At 36.4% G+C, this 23,033-nt stretch overlaps 1 protein-coding gene across 9 annotated transcripts in view; it reads right to left on the minus strand.

The window, feature by feature from the left end:
- ZC3H13 (zinc finger CCCH-type containing 13) overlaps positions 1-23,033 on the minus strand; it is a 98,160-nt gene that overhangs the window by 35,032 nt on the left and 40,095 nt on the right. For all 9 annotated transcript variants that reach the window (XM_086711827.1, XM_086711825.1, XM_086711822.1 and 6 more), the window contains 3 exons: positions 21,765-21,962; positions 3,020-3,330; positions 3-467 (listed from right to left, as the gene is read on the minus strand). In XM_086711827.1, the coding sequence (XP_086567953.1) occupies positions 3-467; positions 3,020-3,330; positions 21,765-21,962 (974 nt within the window). The remainder of the gene's footprint in view (positions 1-2; positions 468-3,019; positions 3,331-21,764; positions 21,963-23,033) is intronic.

The raw sequence follows: 23,033 nt of genomic DNA on the forward strand, positions 1-23,033 counted from the left end.
ACCCTTTTCAGGTAATTCTGGACCTCTCCCCCTACTTCTGCCCATCCGGTCATTCCTAATTTCACTTCGAGACTCATTTCTGGCATCATTCCTTATTTCAGTACGAGAGCTTTCTTCTCTCAAGTGGTTTCTGCCATAACTTCGGGATTCTTCCTGATAGGCATCCTCCTTTCGATGGGTGTCTCGACTTTCACGGTCCCTGTAGTCGTGGGTATCACGAGCAGACCGAGAATCTCTGGGATCACGGCTCTCTTTGTTATCTCTGCTATAATCTCTCATCTCCCTGGAGTCCCGAATGTCTCTGGAGTCCCTCAGTTCCCGTCGGTCTCTAGTATCCCTGGCATCTCTTCGATCCCGGCCATCTCGAGGTTCTCGGTCATCTCTGTGGTCTCTAGAAGAGCTCAGATCCTGTTCATACTCTCGTTCTTCTCTTGTGTCCTTTTCTCTATCTCTTTTGCTTCTGGTCTCTGTAAGGCAAGTGTGGGAACGAACTAGAATTCCTTTCACAAAATTTTGAGAAACAAGACAATTTACATAATTTGGAGCTTAAACAATTTTTGAAACATAGTAATTCATGTTCGTTGCAGACAAGAAAGAAAGAAAACATGGGCAAATAAGAAAATTAAGACCATATATAAGCTATGATTCCAAAGGTAATTTTATTAACGCCTGGATATAACTTTGTTCTTGATTAAACTCTGAATAGGATCTTCCAGTGCCCCAACTTACCCATACTTACAGATCTTCAACAACTAAAACAAGTAAGTTGATCTCCTATCACTGATGGCTCATTTTTTAGAAACTACTTTTAGATCCAGAGGTACACAGTGACTTTAACCACCTTCACCAGACTAGACCACCCATGACCACCTCAAATGTACTTAAAGCACTTAAGAGTGGCCTACAGTTAGTAAGGTGGCTGGCAAAGGGATATTGTTAGTCACCCTCTCTTTTCTTCAACTGTTTAGTGGGATCACTCCTGTCTCTAAAGTTTTCTCTACTTAAAGCATTTTCTAATAGTTCATAGAAAAATAAGAAAAGAGCTGCAGTTTTTAAGAAGTTGAAACAAAACTCACTGATCATTTATTTCAACCTTGTCAGTGTAAATGAAGAAATAAGAGGCCCAGAGCCTAAATGGCTCAGGCGACCCCCTTTCTAAAGGGAATCTGCAAAGAAGAGAAACTATTCTTTAGACATGCCTGGAAGAGGCATAAACTGATTATAGCATAAATCTGGTATGACATCAAAGGATTAACAAGAGAACCTCAAAAAACAAACACTGCCTTGTTTTTACATCAGTTTCCTTTCTATGTTGCTCTTAGACACTCTGGAACTGCCTCAAGATCTGAGGCTATTTTAGCAAATGTAGTAGCTTTAATACCTAAGACATTGTAAAGTTGTCTTCTTTTCTCTTTGCCCCATAGCTAGGTCTACAGACCTTCTCCAGCCACCTCAACACCTAGTGTCCACAAGACCCCCTAGATTCTCCCATTAATAACTCCTGCCAGTTACTTTGTCCATGTGCTTATATCCACAGATGCCTTTAAGAACAGAAGCATCAGGCAAGGATTTGATAGGTCTCCATCCGTTTTTGCGCACACCTGTGACTTCGAGTCCTCTTTCCATGCCAACTGTGCCTAAAAATATGTTCACTCACTACCAGATCCTTTTTCCACAGGTCCCCCATCTGTCTTTACAAATGTATCTAGTTACTGTATTTTGTCATCTACTTCCCCATTCTTCCACTAAAATTAGTTTTATTTCAGAAAATGACATCGAAATGGAGGAACAAACATCTGCTACATCTCTTATGTGGAAGGTTAAAGAAACATCTTCCTTACAAAGAAACTAAACACATGGTTTATTATTAAATGGATTCGTCCTGTAATATCAGCCACTCTTAGCACAAAACAAGCATTCTTATAAGACTTAAATGAATACTATTTCCCCTCATCATTATTTCAAAACAAAGTTATTAAACACACTAAAGAGTTTTCATTCAGTCAGTGGTCATTAAATATATACTATATTCCTGGTCAACTCTAATTAAATATCTTATTAAAATTAATAGATAGGTGTTAAGAGAATTTTCCCATCTTACCAATGTTCCATAAATACTGCTATGCCAATCCGGTTCCAAAATCATGTACACAAGAAGCAATTCTATGCAACAGATGTTCTCTCTGGTCCCTACCTATGCATTCATCATTTTCTCGAAAAGAAGAATCTGATTAACTATTGCTTGCACTGTTGATAGAGAACAACCAAATTCAACACCTTTCATAGGAGACTGCGGTACCATACTCATGGAGAGGCTTATTTTAAAATGCATGTTAAACAGAAATGTTGCAAATAAGCGGTATTTCCTGAGTACTCATTACGTTCAAACACCAACTCAGGAGAAGTCAGGAAAAAACTTTAAGTAAATAAGGACAAGAAGCTTGGACAAGGAGTAGAGAAAGAGACGTACTGCCAGATTAGAATAGCATCTCAGCTTGAAGAGGGAGTAGCAAATCCAAAGTTAACTTAATTCTCAGGGATCCAGAAAGGAAAACAGCTTTGCTTACTTCTTTCTGGAGTTACAACTAGAAACTGGATCGCGTGGTTTACACAGACCTTCTTAATGGTCCCCCAGCCCTTACCTCTTTATGAATGTCTGATGCTTTCAAACTCTACCCCCTGGGTTGCTGCTTTTCTTTCGTTCACATCTTTGGTTTTTTAAAGGATCAACTAAGCAATTAGAGGGATGCTCTAAGAATCAGACAGTCCAAAATGTCTAGCACCGGAAAAAAGCACCGCCTTAGTATACATGAAAATGCCCATTTACACCATACGATTCATAGCTTATGTTCCCATATCATTAAAAGTGCCTCCTACTGCCCTCAAGAACTCTTCTGTTACAGAAGACTTACAACACAGTTCTCCTCTTTTCCTTAATACAACAATAAACCTGAATGTCCGGTTTTTTAATAAAGAAAATACTTAAAGAACTCTAAAAAAATCAAGATAAAGTACATACCTTCCCTTCTTTCATGACGCCGATCATGAGACTGTGAAGCTCGTTCATGGTCATGCCTCCCTTTCTCTCGCATTGGAGAGCGATGTCTTGGGGGACTTTGCTTTCTCTGAGGAGAAGACAGAGAATGTGAAGGGTAAGGAGAAGCAGAGCGTCGTAAAGGTGGAGTTATTGTCCTCTGATATGATGGCGAAGGAGTCCTTTTTCGACGAGGAGAAGGAGAATGTCTTTGAATAGATGATCCTGACTGTGAGGAAGATGAGTGATGTCTAGAAGATAGAGGAGAATGATGCTGTCCTACTGGGGAAGTAGACCTGTAAAAAAAATGAAGAGCCTGAATGTTAAAGCTAAAAGTGTGAACCATAATTCCAGGATAAATTTCAATTCACAGTGTTGTACAATACTAATTTTTTTTTCTAAATGTTTATTTACTTTTGAGAGAGAGAGAGAGAGAGACAGAGTGCGAATGGAGGAGGGGCAGAGACAGAAAGAGATGCAGAATCCGAAGCAGGTTCCAGGCTCTGAGCTGTCAGCACAGAGCCTGACACGGGGCTCAAACCCACAGACCGTGAGATCATGACCTGGGCCAAAGTGGTACTCTTAACCGACTGAGCCACCCAGGCGCCCCTAAGTTAATTTTTTAAGATCTGATTTTAAGTCAGCCCAAGGCAACAGTTGTAGATGAGATATGCACTGCCTTGCTCCCAAGCTTTGGCTCTAAGGTCCACTTCCTTTTCCAGGTAACATTGTCCCTGAGCACAGGTAGGGAGAACACTACCCTCACTTACAGTATGGAATTCACTCTTATCAGAGATCATCTCTGACAGTGTGAGTAGGTACTTGGAGGGAGGAAACCAGAAAAAGCTAAAGAAAATACCCACTAGACAGAAAGTGGCTGTGAAAGGCTGGTAATTCAAGGCTGCAGGGAAAAGGAAAAGTTATCACTGGCTAAACCAAACCTAGCCTGCACAGCCTGGGTTGACATTTAGGATGGGGAAAGAATGCTACAGTGAAGGAAAGGACATACTGTCCATACTGTCTGTATCTTAAATAACCAATGTTCACTCTTAGCCAGCACAGATTAAGTTCATGAGTCTTGGTTTATCTAAGGCTTCTTCTATGCCCTTCAAATCTTCTTTCACTGATGCCAGAGAAACAACTTATAACCTCACAAAGCACATCTGAATCACTCCTATAATGTGTTATGTCCTGGGCCCTGTCTCCAATGAATATGCAAAATGTGTGTGTGATGGAAAGCTGGAACACATACATTTGTGCAATAACTAAAAAGAAATGTCTAAAAAATAACAGAGACCACATAACCCAGATGAGTATATTCCTCAAAACAATCATTTTGAAGACTAGATGTTTGTTCCAAAAGATTCTGGAGTCCTGGTCAAAGTATTTTAGATTTACATTCAGTGTCTATGATAGAGATGTTTTTAGCATCCACAATTCTAACCCAGGGTTTCTCACTCTTGGCAGTACTGACCTTTTGTATTCGGAAATTCTTTGTAGTGGGGAGGGGGGGGGTGTTCTGTACATCACAGGATGTCAGCAGCACCCCAGACTTCTACCCACTGGACGCCAGCACCACCTCCCTCTTACCCCCATTCATAACAATCGAAAATTACCCCAGACATTGCCAAATGTTCCCAGGGAGGCAAAACCACCCCTCATTGAGAACTCTGCCCTTAACTACGCTGTTTATCAATGATGCCTTAGCAGACCTTTTATCAATAAAAGCTTCGAATACATAAAATATATGTTACTGACTCAGGAAAGTGATCCAGTATATTGTAAAGAATTTTGCAGAACAAGGATTTCAGCAAGTACACAAAAATACCTTTTGGATTAATAACTGACTAAAAAAAGTCAGCTAACTACAACATGTTGCCCTACTCGGGAAGTAGACATTCACCTAAATATTCCTGTTATCAGCAATTCCACTAAGCCTTCATGTCTTTCATAAAAATTATTTCCTCTTCATAAAAAAAAAAATAAGCCATAAGCCACTGTAATTTAACCGACTCTTAACAGAAATGTTTTTACTTATAGGTATGAGTAGAAATGCTCACAGAGTCTTACCCAAATTTGGAAAACCATCTATCATCAATGGACATTCAAATGCATCTTAGTCAACAGAAAAATACTGCAAGATTGAGAATCAGAATGGTTCTTGTTTGGTGCTTTCCAATTTCAATTTCATCAGGTTCTAGTCAATTTGGAAATATCTAAATTGACAAAATAAAAAATGTGGCTCTTCAATGAACTGAGATTTTTGTTAATTTTACTTATGGAGTATACTAAAAATTGTTTCAAGAATGTCTGCAATACCTCTTGGTAATTAGTTCACAGAACTTAAAAAATGAGACTTCATAATGTCATTGAAAAAACACAATATAGTTTAATCACATTTCTATTCAAATTTGATGCTGACAGGATGGAAGTTTTAAAAAACTTCAGTTCAAGCTTAGGATAATCACCCTACCAAATTAAGGTCAGAGCACCAACGTGCTATCAAGTTGTGGTTTCAGCATTTTTCTGTTTACCTAGCCTTCAAGAAAAAAAAAAATTAAGAAAACTGTTGGTTTAATTTAACAGCATCTGTTAGGGACTGAATGTTTGTGTCCCCCCAATTTCCACAAGTCCCCAATGTGATAGTACTTGAAGGTGAGGGTCTTTGGGAATAATTGGTTTAGATGAGATCCTATGGGTGGGGGTCCCATTTTGAGATTAGTGTCCTTACAAGCAAAGGAAGAGAAAAGAGCTCACTCTCTCTCCCCTCCCTCTGAAGACACAGTGAGAAGACAGCAATGAAGTGAGCCTCTCCCCAGGGATCTCATCTGTCAGAACCTTAACCTTGGACTTCCCAGCCTCTACGCCTGTGAGACATGAATATCTGTTTAGTTTAAGCTACTCAATCTACGGTATTTTGTTATAACAGCCCAAGTTGGCTAAGACAGCATCGTTATATCTTCCTGTTATTATTCTTTTTTTTTTTTTTTAATTTTTTTTTTCAACGTTTATTCATTTTTGAAAGACAGAGAAAGACAGAGCATGAACAGGGGAGGGGCAGAGAGAGAGGGAGACACAGAATCAGAAATAGGCTCCAGGCTCTGAGCCATCAGCCCAGAGCCTGACGTGGGGCTCGAACTCCCGGACCGCGAGATCGTGACCTGGCTGAAGTCGGACGCTTAACCGACTGCGCCACCCAGGCGCCCCTGTTATTATTCTTTTAAAAGTCTGATAACTAAAGAATAGTGAAAAGAGAGGATCTGTTACCAAAACAATATGGGTCAAATTATGGATGCCAGCCTAACTGGACCTGGGCCTATGTTCATTCTGCATATAGAAAATGTGTGAGTCTAAGAAATAAAACTGTCTCTGAAACCTGATGAAAATTATTAGTACTTTGGCTTTTAAACTACTGCAGAGATATATTAAAATACATTTCTACTTAGAAGAGCAGTAATTTAGATTAACTAGTCTTAGGCTCTGGAATTGGATTGTTTCTCACCTGAGGGAGAAAAAGGAGGGGATATTTGAAGCTCAAATAAAGAAAAAAGAAGAGTTTATTGCATGAAGAGAAGCTATATGCCTTAAAACAGAAAACTGCACACTGTTAGCAAAAGTACTGTGATTTATATATAGCACACAGAGAAAGCCAATCTTTAGTCTGACTTAATTCTAATAAAAAAAGTTTTTAATGCTGATATAATTAAGACACAATATGAGATGAGAATATTTAGGGTATATTTCACTTGGGGAAAAATGTGAAAGATTATGAAGTTAAAAAAAAAATGTCTCTCATTCAAGATACTATATTTTACCTACAAACCAATATGTTTACCCTGCACTTTCTTAAAATTACTAATACCTCTTTTTCTTACAATAATGGTTTCTATTCCTCTAATATGAAAATATGCTTTCATAATGTAACAGTTATAACTCACCCTTTAAAATCATCATGCAAAAAGTATACTTAAAAAAACCCCACAAATGGACTATGAACACTATCAAAATCTGCTTCCTGTGGTAAAATACAATATAACACGATACAGATTTCACACATAGAAATATTTAAGCTGTTTTATTTTACATAAGAAACATATCCTTATATAAAATAGTCATTTTAATTCACTGAGCAAATATTAAGTGAGCACCTTCTATGCTCCAAGCATTATTTTTGGCACTAAGAATGCAGAGGCAAAGAAGGCAGACAAAACCACTCACATAATAATAATAATAATAATAATAATAGCAATAATAATAATACCAACAATAACTGCAGGTAACACATATATTGCTGTGTACATGACACCATTTTAAGTACTCTCCATATAATAACTCATTTCCTGTTTATGACAACACCCCTAAAATAAGACAGCCAGTGGACTGAAAACCAGTCTCTCCTAACTATATGGTCTGGAAGTAGACCACCACCAAGAAAGCAAAGCAATTTCAGCTCGTTAATGCAACAAAGTTCGTAAAACAGGGTAATGAAACAGAAACTGTTAGGTCCAAAAAATAAAATAAATGTGAGGCAGACAACTTTAGGTTGCTTGGAAGGAAAGGGCCTTGACTGAGAAGGTGAAATCTGAACCAAGAGCTGAAAATCTGGGGACAGAACTTGCCGTGCATAGGGTTCAGCAACAACAAAGAAGGCAGGCAAGAGATATCACCAGACATGAGAAAAACAGAAAGACAAGGGTAACTTCAACTTATGAGTGGAGAGTTACATGAGAGAAGGTCAGATGATGTGAAGTCATCCAGGTCATGGTAAAAGTCTGGATTTTATTCTCAGCATGAAGAAAATCCCTGAAGAGATTTAGGCAAGGAAGTGTCATTCAAAATCTAGCAAGATCTCAAAGGATAAAAATCATTATGAACATCTCAACAGATGCAGAAAAGGCACTGATAAAATCCAACATTCATTTATGATAAAAATTCTCAACAAAGTGGCTTTTCAAGGAACATACCTCAACATAACAAAAGCCATCTAGGACAAACCCACAATTAACATCATATCCAATGGTGAAAAACAGAGCTTTTCCTCTAAGATCAGGAACAAGACAAGGATGTCCACTCTCACCGCTATTATTCAACATGGCACTGGAAGTCCTAGCCACACCAATCAGACAAGAAAAAGAAATAAAAGACATCCAAATTAGTAAGGAAGAAATTAAACTGTCACTATTTGCAGATGACATGATACTATAAGGAGAAAACCCTGAAGTCTCCACCAAAACACTATCAGAATACATGAATTCAGTAAAGTTGCAGGGTGAAAAACTACTACTACACAGAAATTGATTGCATTTCTATACAATAATGACAAAGTAGCAAAGTAATATTAAGAAAACCATTCCATTTACAATTGCACCAAAAAACAATCAAATACCTAGGAGTAAACTTAAACAAGGAGGTGAAAGACCCATACTCTGAAAACTATAAAACACTGATGAAAGAAATTGAAAATAACAAATGGAAAGACCTACTATGCTCATTGAGTGGAAGAATTAATATTGTTCAAAAGGCAATCTACAGATTCCATGTAATTCCTATTAAAATACCAACAGCATTTTTCACTGAACTAGAACACATAATCCTAAAATTTGTATGGAACCACAAAAGACCCTGAATAGCCAAAGCAATCTTGAGGAAAAAAAAAAAACAAAGCTGGAGGTATCACAATTCCAGATTTCAAGATATACTAAAAAACTATAGTGATCAAAACAGTATTGGTACTGGCACAAAAACAGACACATAGTTCAATGGAACAGGACAGAGAGCCCAGAAAGAAGCCCATGTTTACGTGGTCAATTAATTTATGACAAAAGAGGAAAGATTAAATGGGGAAATGGAGTAAATGGTGCTGGAAAACTGAACAGCTACATGCAAAAGAATGAAACTGGATCCTTTCTTCCACCATACGTGAAAATACACTCAAAACGGATTAAAGACCTGAAACCATAAAACCTCTAGAAAAAAACATAGGCAGTCATTTTTTGACATCTGCCTTAACATTTTCCTAGATATGTCTCCTCAGGGAAGGGAAACAATAGCAAAGATAAACTACTGGGACTATACCAAAATAAAAAGCTTTTGTATAGCTAAGGAACCATCAAAACAAAATGGCAACTTACTGAATGGGAGAAGATACTTGTAGCAAATGATATATCCTGTAAGGGGTTATTACCCAAAATGTATAAAGAGTGTCTATAACTCAACACCAAAAAAACACCAAGTAATTGCAATTAAAAACGGGAAGAGGACTTGAAGAGACATTTTTCCAAAGAAGGCATACAGCTGGCCAACAGACACATGAAAAGATGCTCAACATTACTAATCATCAGAGAAATGCAACTCAAAACCACAATGAGACAATGACCTTACAACTGTCAGAATGGCTAGAAATCAAAAACACAAGAAAATAAAAAGTGTTAGCGAGGATGTGGACAAAAAGGAACCCTCGTGCACTGCTGATAGGGAATGTAAACTGGTGGAGTCACTCGGAAAAGCACTATGGAGGCCCCCCCCCGTACCCCAAATTAAAAACAGAAAAACCATATGATGCAGTAATTTCATTACTGGGTATTTACCTAAAGAAAACAAAACCACGAATTTGAAAAGTTATATGCACCCCTATGTTAACTAGAGCATTAGTTACAATAGCCAAGATATGGAAGCAGCCTAACTGTTCATCAATAGATAAACAGATAAAGAAGATGTGGTATATATGTGCAATGGAATAGGACTCAGCCATAAAAAAGAATGAGATCTTGCCATTGGCAACAACACGGATGGACCTGAAAGGTATTATGCTACACAACACATCAGACTGAAAAAGATGAATACCATCTAATTTCACTTACGTGTGGAACCTAAAAAGAAAACAAACGAATAAAGAAACAAAAAGTAGAAACAGACCCGTAAATTCAAGAGGACAAACCGATGGTGTCAGAGGGAAGAGGAGTGAGGAGATGGACAAACTGGGTGAAAGGGAGTGGGAGATACAGGCTTCCAGTTATGGAATAAGTCACAAGGATAACAGTTATGGAATAAATAAGTCACAAGGTACAACATAAGGGCCACAGTCAATGGTATTGAAATAGCGCTGTATGGTGACAGATGGCAGCTACGCTTGCGAGCCCAGCATACTGTACAGAGCAGATGAATCACTGTGCTGTACACATGAAGCTAAATTAACATTATGTGTCAAGTATCCTTCAATAAAAAAAAAATCTAGCAAGATTTTACCTGTCTAAGTAATTACATCAGATGGAGAGAGAAAATGCCTCTGTGTGAGGACTTGTTTTAAACCTAGAGTTTGCTGTCCCTTTGCAGCAGGTGATAAATACTCCCTGCAACGGGAAACGTTTTTAAGTCAACAATCTACAAAAAGAGGAGAATACTTTTGTCTGTGGGAAGTTTTTGAAAGAGATCTTCTCATAAATATATAATGTACTTGTAAAACAGATTTGATTCAAGCAAACTAACCAATTCTACATAAAACAAGTAACCCTAATCCGAGTACTCATAATTCTGGGTCAATTTCAATTTTGCATTTTGCGATGAAGAAATTTCAGAAGCCTCAACTTAAGAATAAAGACTGTTAAGATAATCCTTAAATCAACACATCCTTCAATGTTATTAAAACCTAGATTTATCATTTAAATCGCTTAAGAATTTTTTTTAAATGCTTATTTTGAGAGAGATTGAAGAGTGAGCAGGGGAGGGGCAGAGAGAGAAGGAGACAGAGAATCCCAAGCAGGTTCTACAACATCAGCGCTGAGTCTGACTCAGGGCTTGAACTATGAACCATGAGATCATGACCTGAGCTGTAATCAAGAGTCGATAATAGAATTTTTCAGAATCTTGTTCAAGAGCCTGACACAAATTTGCTCAATCACATGACTTAGTGAACTAAAAACTGTACCCGCCATTGTGATAGAAAGTCACAAGAGACAAGTACTTGGTATCCCTGGCACACATGAGAAGATTGTTTTTAAGCTTTAGGAGTAAGAGAGTCAGTATTCCGAATAAAATAAAATCCAGAAACAACACACGCCAGGTAGAGGATAGGAGCCAGTTGCCTTCATTCAAATGGAGACATTTGAATGAAGGCAACTGGCTCCTATCCTCTGCCTGCTGGAACAAGTTAAAGTTATCACTTTCTCCTGGGATGGGATGGGATGGGGTGGTGAGGTGATGAGGGAGAAAACCAGACTACACCAAGAAACAGCAAGCAATCCAGTCTTGGGAAGGAGGAAGGTAAAGAAAAGTCCTCAAGGCTCTGGACTCATTTCTCAGACATAACATCTAAGCTCAGGCCAGCAAAATGGGTAACCAAGGGAGATTCTTGAAATCCTTGCCACTGTCCTGAAAGTCCTATCCAGTCACAGGTCATTTCACTGTCAGTGAAAAAAACTACCACCAGATGCCACCAAACCACAGCCAGACTGGGATACATTTTGCTGGTGCAGCTGGGTGCCTTTCATTAACCCCACTATGCAGCCCCACATTTTTACTCGATTGAATATCTGGCCTCCATTTACCATGGTATACACTTCTGACTGGACCAATTATTGGAACTTTCCCAACTACCTCCTGTTCCTGAAAACCTCTCTGAAACTGCTTGAGAACAACTTCCCTCTCAAGTCTCTAATTTCACCAAGTATGTTGGGCAAAAGACAGAAGTACAATTTGTATGGACATAAACACCATTCTAGATTTCATAACTCTCTAATGAGCTCAACAAATTTTCCCAATATCCCATCTATGAAAGCCCCAAACTGGATCAATTGGACCAAAAATTGTGAAATTGCTATTTTCCCCCCAATGTGACTGTGTTATTTTGATATTTATAAAACCCTTTCATTTTGGGGGCACCTGGCTAGCTCAGTCAGTAGAGCATGCGACTCTTGATATCAGGATGGTGAGAGTTCAAGCCCCCAGCTGGGCACAGAGCTTACTTAAAATAAATAAATAAAACTCATTTTTAACAAGAGTCTACCATAAACTTAGTGCATTATAGAATTATATTCAGCTATATTACATATTTCTTTAAGTGCCTTAATTTTGTATCTCTAACCTAAATCACATTCATATGAAGACACTTTTTAGGTCTATACACAGGGTTCAATCAAATGCAGAAAAAGAAAAATGCCTCAAATAAACAATTCCTAACCTGACTACAAAGGTTCCATTTTAATATTAAAAAGTGTTTATATCCTTCATGATTACCTGTGCTAATATCCCTTAATTGGGAAAATGTTATAAAAGATATTTAAATCATCAATACTTCTAAGTTTTATATTTTAAAATTATACTATTCTCCTTTTTTTCTTTTAGGTGTGATACTGGTGTACTGATTATATATTTTTAAGTGTACTGATCTTTTGGAGATATATTCTACAATATAGACAGATGAAGTAGTAAGATGTTTGGGATTTGCTTCAAAATAATATTGGATGGAGGAGGAGGTATATAGGGGTATATATGAAACCTATATATATAGATATATATATGAATCTATATATATAGATGAAACAAGATGGACATGAAGGGATCATTATATGATTCTATGTTTTTCTGTGTGAAGTGTAACGTTAGTACAGTACAGTTAGTACAGTAACGTTAGTGTAGTATTTTTCCATCCTCTATATATAGCCAAGCAACATTAGTGCACATTTACTCAAGAAACTAGAATTCAGAGGCATCTGGGTGGCTCAGTTGGTTAAGTGTCCAGTTTTGTCTCAGATTGTAATCTTGTGATCTGTGAGTTCGAGCCCCGTGTCGGGCTCTGTGTTGACACCTCAGAGCCTGGAGTCTACTTCAGATTCTGTCTCCCTCTCTCTGCCCCTCCCCCTCTTGTACTCTGTCTCTCTCTCTCTCTCTCTCTCTCTCTCTCAAAAATAAACATTAAAATAAAAAAAAAAACAACTATACTTCAGTCTATAGAAAATGCTCAGTGAACAAACGGACTATTCCCTATCCTATGGCTCATGGCCACCACAGGATGAGATGTGCCAGTCCAGACCATGGTATCTATACATGAATAGTAAATACTGAATAAATCCAGTAAATAACATTCTTTGTCAAAGGTCTGAAACATTTTGATTTAATTATTTTGATAAATGTGTGCAATCACTGAAAGGGGAAATAAGATTGTCAATTTGATGATAATTTGCTTATTCTACTAAATTGAAGTCAAAGCCAACAAGTTTTGAATGATGAGATCTGTCTTTGAAATCTGGGGAAGACTCATCATGCAAGCATTTGTACTATCAAGAAGTAGACTTCTATATTCAGGTAATTATAATGAAGTGTTGTTTTTTTTTAAGTGATTAGCTACATTCTTCCCATTTAACACAAAATTCTGCATCCTACAACTTGATTAAGACATATTACTATCCATCAATAAAACCATATTTAACCAAATGTCCAGCAGAACGGGCTATATACAATTGCTAGGTAAGTCCTCTGGTTAACTACTAATCTAAAAAGTTTGTCCTTGTTTAAGCCTTTGTTCTTAAAGTACACTAATAATTTGGTTCACTCTCCTTATTCAGCAATGTATACAGAATATGGATTTTCACTGATGAAAAGTATTACAAGCCCAGTGAAACATCATTGTAAATATCCACTTTAGGATTATCTAGATGTTACAGGTTAGGAATATTCATACTCACAAAATATTCCCTTCACAAGTGATTTTCTGACTAAATATGTAATTTGAACGTAATTTTTCTGTGTACTACACCTCTTCTAAAACAAATTACAGAATAAAAATGATTTAGTTGAATTCCAGGTAATCAAGATGTTACCATCTTCTGTACAGAGCAGGTCACGGAAAGTTTATTTTACAAAAATGTAATGGGAAATTGCTACATTTTTCTAAAAGTAGAGTAATAAAACCTGGAAGGCTTTTTTTTTTTTTTTTGGATAAACAAGTGGTATTCAGGTTTTAGTCCATGTTGCATAAATAAATCATAGTTGAGTAAAGTCTACCTGTCAAATGGGAAGACACTGATTAGAAACATTCTTCTAAAACCATGGCCTCCAAACTATTCTCTTCAAAACATGACAGAATATAGTGCTATTCAAATTAACAAATATTCTGGGAATGGAGTATATTCTTAACACAGTTGACGTGGCTAATGAAGGTGCGGGGGGAAGATACTCAAATCCTCAAGTGCCAGATGAGTGGCAAAAAGAGGGGGAAAATCATGAATTTTTCTGGGAGGAATAGGTACTTTCCCTCTCGCCAAAACACACACCAGTAAAATTATACCCACAAATCAAGAAATGTGCAGATTCCCTAAAATCTACCAATGGATCTCAGGTTAGGAGCCCTTGACGTAGAAGGTTGTGGACTTCAGACGAGACCCGGAAGACAGGGAGAAGGACTTAAGTCATAGGACCATATGGTCTTGTTGCACCACCTGTCCCACACATACGCATACTCTTCTAGTAACTAAATAGGGAACCATCCTTAAGAAATGTAAGCAATCCCCTACACCCAGTAGGCCTTCCAAGTTCTACCTGGAAAAATAAAAAATGTCCATATTCAGATCAATGTTATTTTCTATACACGTGATTACTATATTACTTCTACCTGTAGAAACAAAACTTTTGAGAACATTTTTGTTCACTGCTGCATCACCAACTTTTAGAACAATGCCTACCCCTATACCCAATAACTGAATAAATAAATTAGCATACTTTCACTTAAGCACAACACATCCTGATAACCAGAATATTCCGAATAAGCTCATTACAAGATCTAAGTTAATTTAAAACAATGTTTTTTATGTTTTTATTTTACTTTTGAGAGAGAGAGAGAGAGACACAGAGTGCGAGTGGGGGAGGGGCAGACAGGGAGAGAGAATCTGAAGCAGGCTCCAGGCTCAGAGCTGTCAGTGCAGAGCCAGATGTGGGGCTTGAACTCACGGAATGTGAGATCATGACCTGTGCAAAAATCAGATCCCCAACCGACTGAGCCACCCAGGCGCCCCCATCTACATTAATTTTAAAGGGCAATTTTCTCCAAAAGGAATTTAGACGCTAACCTTTAATTACATACCCCACCAATCTGAAAGCATGACAAAGATTCTTAATACAATATTTCATTTGAGAATAAGTTCTCTTTTCACAGTAATGGAGATATATTAAAATAATAGACCCACCTCAAAAAAGACCCCTGTAAATTAAACGAACTCCTCCTAAATCAAAATGGCCCTTCTCAACTTTGCAATATATGGCTTCAGAACTCCAACGCAATTCAGGTACCCACTAAAGCAGTACCCACTCTGCTGCCTTGTTTCTTTAGATAAACAAAATAAACCAAGTTAAGATTTTTCTATATACTAAGTAACAGGTAAGTCCTACATATACCTTGTTGCTCCTGGTGGAGACAGCCACCAGAAACACTGGAAAATGAAAAATCAACCTGTGTAGTACACAGTTTCTCATAATACAAAATATGTTACCATTTCAATGGTGAAGTACCAGGGACATACGTTAAAAATCATGTCTCAGAGATTTCTGGGTCAAAATAACAAAATTAGAATACCAAGAACCATTAAAGAATAAAGACTTCTTTTTTCAAGGTTATTTGGGACTTTTTTTTTTTTTAATTTTAGTTTATTCTTATTTATTTTGAGAGAGAGCTCTGTCAGCACAGAGCCTAAGGTGGGGCTTGAACTCCCGAACTTTGAGATCATGACCTGAGCCGAAGTCAAGAGTCGGACGCTTAACCGACTGAGCCACCCAGATGCCCCAAAAGACTTCTTAAAATGTAAATGAGCAAGAATATTTAACACGATATTCGGTCGTGTTATTTAACACGATATTAGGTCCTAGCAACAGTTCACAGGGTCATTCTGGTTCTTCTAAGTCAAGTCACCATAATGGGAGAGAAAAAAATCGACTCATCTAAGTACGACAAGATGATCTCTTATCAAGACAAGGAAAGGACTAAGCTTATCACCAAAATCTATTTTTTGGGAAAAGACTGGGTTTTGTTGAACTTATAAGGCTAAGTTAACTGCTTACTAGGTAGATAATTTATCCCGAATAATATTACAAATATCAGTTCACAGGGCACCCCAGATAAAGTGTCAGGTAATGCTGCTTTTAAAACTCTAATAATCTTGCTACTTAATTAAGAAGAATGGTACTTAAAAACAATGAACAGAAATGGCATCGCATGAATGTAGCAGAGACTGCAACCAGCTATCCCAATCCATTCTCTCCTTGCTCTTTAGTAAACCCAATTTTATTTGGGTCAGCCATATGCTCAGCTAAAGGATTACATTTCTTTCTTTCTTTCTTTCTTTTTTTTTTTTTTTTGTTTAAAGGATTACATTTCTAAGACACCCTCCTCTCTAGATGTAGCCATGAAACTAAATTCTGGCCAATTAAGATGTAACAGGAAATAGTGTGTGGGACTTCCAGGAAAATTAAGGCTTTCTTCCCTTCATTTTTTCTCCTGCCTGGAATATGGATGGAAAGCCTAAGTCATCAGCAGTCACATTAGATCATGGGATAACCCTGAAAAAGGAAGCATGCAAAAGGAAGACAGCTACTACCCTGGATCCCCAATGACTTGGTGGAACGACCAGTGGTATCGGTCTTGGACTGCCTTCCTCTGAATTTCTTTAAATGAGAAAATAAATTCCAATGTATGTAGTTAATGTTCCCACACTTTGATGAACATTACAATCACCCAATGAGCTTTTAAAAATCTAGACATCGAGGCAGCTCCCCATACTAATTAGATAGGAAAATCTGGGGATTGAAATCAGGTATTAATACTTCTCGATAGACTTCAAGTTCGGACACTATTGCTTTAGGTACTTAAGTCCCCTGCCCCCATATTAAGCCCTTATTACTAACAGCTGATTCTAAATAGGATGGTGCATAAGCATCAGAGGGAAAAAAAAAAGGATATCTTTATGGCTACATTTTTAAGTGAAAACCTGCAAATGGAAAGGTATTTTTAAATATCACTACATTGTAATTTACCATTAAAGTAGGAAGACACAGTGTATTTATTAAGTACTTTGCTTATTTTTTAAAGCATTATCTCATTTCATCCTCACCTCAACCCTATGAGGCTATATCAGGCATGTTTAACAGTTGAAGAAAGAGAGGCTCAGAGAAAACAACTTATTCAGGGTCTCACATCATGTAACTGGCAGAGCCAAGATACAAGTTCCTATTTGTGCAATTTCAAGGCTGGTGCATTCTCCAACATGCTGTAACTCAAGAAGAAAAGAGACTGAGAGCCCTCTAAAGAGTTACATTTTTTTTTTCTGGAGGAAATATGAATTTCATGAAAGGACAAATTTGAAAACTAATTTAAAAAATGAATAGGGGGAAAGCATCCCAATTAAATCTGTAAGCATTTTTATGAGCCACAAAAATATTACCTTCAGTTTTTACAAAAAAAAATTTGCTCCCAAGTAACATTAAATAAATGAATTTTAAAAATCAAGCATTCCTTATTTTTCAGTTTTGTAAACAGATCTTTAAGAAGTACCATCATTAGAGGGAAAACTGACTGATGAGAAAGAATTTATTAAAAAACATACAATCTAAATTAACTAATGCAGTGACTTAACTAAATTCTGACACAGTTATTAAGTTTAAAATGCACAGATTTTCAGAAGGGTCTCAGCTCTTTCACTGGCTGGCTCTTTTATGTAATTCCATTTACACCAAAAAGTTAATGTTGATTAAGTGACAGAGGAACAATAAGGAAACAGAGGGTTTGAACAACACTATGTAGATCAACTGGACCTCACAGACATATGAACCCTGCACCCAACTGTAGTAGAATATGCATTCCTCTCAAGTGTACATGGAACATTCTCCAGGACAAACCATGTTTCAGGCCATGAAACAAGTCTTAACAAATTCAAGACTGAAATCATACAAAGTATTTTTTCTGATCACAAGGGAGAAAAATAGAACTCAAGTTTTACAAAGTGAAAACCTGAAAATAGAAAGGCATTTTAATATATTATCATACTGCAATTTATTATTAAAGTAGGAAAATAAAAAGTATATTTATTGAGTACTTTGCTTATGTTTTAAGAGTTATGTTATTTAATCCTCAAATATAAGGAAATTACACAACAGACTCTTAATCAATGAGTCAAAGATGTCACAAATGAAATTAGAAAACACCTTGGAAGAAATGAAAATGAAAACACAACATACCCAAACTTACGAGATGCAGCTAAAGCAGTGCTAAAAAGAATTTCATAGATAAATGTATACATTAAAAATAAGAAAGATCTCAAATTAACAACCTAATTTGACACCTCAAAAAACTACAAAAAGAATAAACTAAATCCAAAGCTGGCAGAAGGAAGAAAATAATGAAGATTAGAGCAAAGATCAAAATAGAGAACAGAAAAACAATAGAAATAATCAACAAAACTAAGCTGGATTTTTAAAAAGATTTGATAAATCCTTAGCTAGACCAAGAAAAAAAAGAAGACTCAAATAACTAAAATCAGGAAAGTGGGGTCAATACAACTGATGCCACAGAAATAAAAAAAGATAATAAGACAATACTATGAAAAACTGTACATCCACAAATTCCAATAACCTAGAAATAATAAATTCCTAGACACACAACCTACCTAGACTGACTCATTTAATAAATGGTAAATCTGAACAAACCAATAATGAGTAAGGAGATTAAATCAGTAATCTAAAACTTCCCCCCAAAGATAAACCCTGACCACATGGCTTCACTGAAGAATTCTATCAACATTTAAAGGAGTAACACTAGTCCTCTGGAATTCTTCCAAAAATACTAAAGAGGAGGGAATACTTCCAAGCTTATTCTATGAGGCCCTGATAGCAAAGCCAGATAAAAACCCTACAAGAAAACTACAGACCATTATTTCTGATGAATAATATGTAAAGCTCTTCATCAAAGTACTAGCAAATAGAATTGAATAACACATTAAAAGGATTACACACCATGACTAAGGGGGATTAGTTCCTGGAATGCAAGAATGGTTCAACATAGGGCAATCAATCAATATACTATGTACCACGTAACAGAATTAAAGGAATCACATGATCGTCTCAATAAGTATAGAAAAAAGATTTGACAAAATTCAACACTTCTTCATGGTAAAAACATTTAACAAACTAAGAACAGAAAAACACAATCTCAACTTAACAAAGCAATTTATGAAAAGTCCAGAGCAAACATCATACTCAATGGTGAAAGGCTGAAAACTTTTCTTCTAAGATTGGGAACAAGGACGCCCACTCTCATTTCTTTTCAACATGGTATTAGAAGGTCTAGCCAGAGCAAATAGGCAAGAAAAAGAAATGAAAGGCAGCCAAACTACAAAGGAAGAGGTAAAATTGTCTCCATTCTAAGATGGCAGGATCTTATACGTAGAAATGCCTACGGGTTATGTGCATGTGTGCATGCACTCACACGCACTGTTAGAACAAATAAATTCAGTCAAATCGCAGGACACAAAATCAACACACAAAAACCAGTTGTTTCTATACACTAACAATGAACAATCTGAAAAAGAAATTATGAAAACAATTCCATTTACAGTAGCATAAAAAAAGAATTTAACACTTTAGGAATAAACCTAACCAAGCAGTTGAAAACCTTGTACACTGAAAACTACAAAACATCGTTGAAATAAATTCAAGAAAACACAAATAAGTGGAAAGATGCTCACAGACTGAAAGGCTTAAAACTGTTAAGATGTCCTTACTCTCCAAAGCGTCCTACAGATTTGACACAATCGCAATCAAAATCCCAATGGCATTCTTCATAGAAATATAAAAATTCATCCCAAAATTGATACAGAATTCCAAGGGACATGTAAATAAGTCAAAATAATTTTCAAATAGAAGAACAAAGTGAGAGGACTCATATTTCCTGATTTTAAAATGTATTCGAAAGCTAAGCCATCAAAACAGTGTGGTACTGGCATAAAGACAGACTAGTGAAATACTACAGAGGGCCCAGAAATAAATCCTTGCATATATGATCAAATGATCTCTAACAAGGGGGCCAAGACCACTCAATGGGGAAAAGACAGTCTTTTCAAAAAACAGTGCTGGGAAAATTGGCTATCTACATGCAAAAAAAAAAAAAAAAAAAAAAAGAATCTAGACCCTTATCTTTTTTTTTTTTTTTTTAATGTTTTTATTTATTTTTGAGACAGAGAGAGACACAGCATGAGCAGGGGAGGGGCAGAGAGAGAGGGAGACACAAAATCTGAAGCAGGCTCCAGGCTCTGAGCTGTCAGCACAGAGCCCGACGCAGGGCTCGAACTCACAGACTGTGAGATCATGACCTGAGCTGAAGTCGGATGCTTAACCGACTGAGCCACCCAGGCGCCCCAAAGCTGGACCCTTATCTTACGCTATGTACAAAAATTAACTCCAAAGGGATTAAAAACCTAAGTGTAAGATGTAAAACTATAAAACTCCAACACAAAAGCATAACAGAAAATCTTTATAACATTGGATATGGCAATAACGTCTTGGCAATGACACCAAAAGTATAGGCAACAAGAACAAAAAGAGACAAATGGGACCACAACAAGCATAAAACTTTTGGTGCATCAAGAGACGTTATCAAAAGAGTGAAAATGCAACCTATAAACAGGAGAAAATACTCATAAATCATATATCTGGTAAGAGGTTAATATCCAGAATAGATAATAGATTCCTAAAACTTAAGAACAAAAATCAATAACTCAATTAAAAATTGGGTAAAGAATTAAATAGACATTATTTCAAAGACGATATACTAATGGTCAACAAATATGTGAAAAGATGCTCAACATCACTAATCATCAGTGAAATGTCAAATCAAAACCACAATGAGGTATCACCTCACATCTATTAGGATGGCTACTGTCCAAAAAACAAAAAATAATAAATGTTGGTGAGGATGTGGAAAAACTCAAACGCTTGTACACTGTTGGTGGGGTTATAAAATGGGGCAACGGGTATGGAAAACAATATGAAATTTCCTCAAAAAATTAAAAACAGAACTATCATACGATTTAGCAATTCAACTTTGGAGTACGTATCCAAAGAATCAAAAGAAGGGTCTTGAAGAGATAGTTACAGTCAAGAGGTGGAAGTTACCCATCTGTCCAACAGAGAATTGGATATACAGGCAATGGGATATATTCAGCTTTAAAAGGCGAGGCAATCCCGTCACATGCTACAACATGGATGAAGCTTAAAGACATCATGCTAAGTGAAATAAGTTAGTCACAAAAAACCAAAATGAGTCCATTTATATGAGGTATCTAAAGCAGTCAAATTCATAAAGACAGAAAATAGAATGAATGGTGGTTACTAGGGGCTGCGGACCTGGGAGCTAGAGGGGAACGGGAGTCATTTAAATGGGTATTCAGATGAATTTCAGATGCACAAGATGAAACGTTCTGGAGATCTGTTTCATAACAATGTGAATATACTCAACATTACTAAACTGTATACTTAAAAATGGTTAAGATTGAAAATTTTATTATTTCATGATCATAAAAAAAATGTTTAAGGTACCGTTTACTGAATTATCCCTAACTCAATATGGGAATTATTAAGTACACATACACAGAGGTTTAAAACACGGAAAAAAATCTATTACAGTAATGCCTAAAAAGCTTACGAAAAGTATTTTAGATTCTACAAAGGAGTGCCGAAAACATACAATCGTACGTACCTTGGCTTGTCTCTTTTTTCTCTTTGTCTTTCAAAATCTCGTCCTCTGTCCTTTCCGTCTCTTGGTTTTTCTTCTATCCTGTCTTTTACTTTATACTTTTCTTTATATTTTTTCCCCAGAACAATATCTTCCTGTAAAGGAGGGGGTGGACTAGGCGTTCGAGGTCCTTTCTTTTTACTCTGGTTGCCTTTTGAATTCCTGAAGGTGACACAAAGCTATCATTAGAGGTCCAATTACTTTTGGGAGGTCAAATGGATATTTCTTCATCTTAAAAATGGTAGCATTCCTTCCAATGCCTTGCCTTTTACTATCTTACGCAATAGTAATCAATATCCAGAAAAAAAGCAACACACAGAAATGAGCGAATAATTTACTTGCCGCTTACATAATTTTAAAGGGTAGGTTTCTGAGAAAGATAGAGGTGGAATAGGAAGATTCTTTCCAACAAAAAAAAGGACACAGGACAACTTCATGAACTTTTTTTTTTTTAGCTTATATAGAAAGATAGATGAAGAAAATAAAAATCATGTATAATTCCACTACCCAAGGATAACCCTTGTTAACAACTTGGATATATGCCCACACTTTTTCCATGTCTCTTTCCCCCTCCCCCAATCTTTTTACAACGTTTTCTAAAATTTTTTGTACTAAACACAGCATGGGGATCTTTCTACAACAAAAAATAGATGTAATAATTTTTATAAATTGTATTGAATTTCATCCAATAGATATGCTCCATAACTAAACAGTTTCAGATTAAGTTTTTAGGTGGCCTCCATGTTTTATTTTAAGGAACAGAAAATTATATCATCTATAAATGAAATCCTAAACATTGTTAATAAACATTCATTTAAATCTTTGAGTTAAGAAATATTTCTCAACTCTAAGGTTACAAAAACAGTCCTCTAATTTTTGGGAATTCTGTCTTTTACTCTTAATCTACCTAAAAGTGATGTTTGGGTGTAGAATATTCTCTTTAATTTAGCACTTTAAATAATTTTATCCAAATGGTGTGACTTTGACCCTTTTGTATCCAAAGTTATGCCTTTACCTCATACCTGCACAATAGTTTGACTGAATACAGTATTTTGGTATCACTATCCTTTTACCTCAGACCTTTATAAATATTGTTAGAATATCTTATAACATTTAGTGTTGTAGATGAAAAATGTAGAGTCCATTTTTTTTCCCTATGCATGTTACCCAGTTTTTCAGCTGGGATGATTATAATTCTTCCTTAGAAATTAAAATTTTCAAGAAGATATATCT

Source organism: Puma concolor, chromosome A1 (assembly GCF_028749965.1).
Source record: "Puma concolor isolate L17-30 chromosome A1, mPumCon1.1.hap2, whole genome shotgun sequence".
In the NCBI taxonomy this organism is placed as follows: Eukaryota; Metazoa; Chordata; class Mammalia; order Carnivora; family Felidae; genus Puma; species Puma concolor.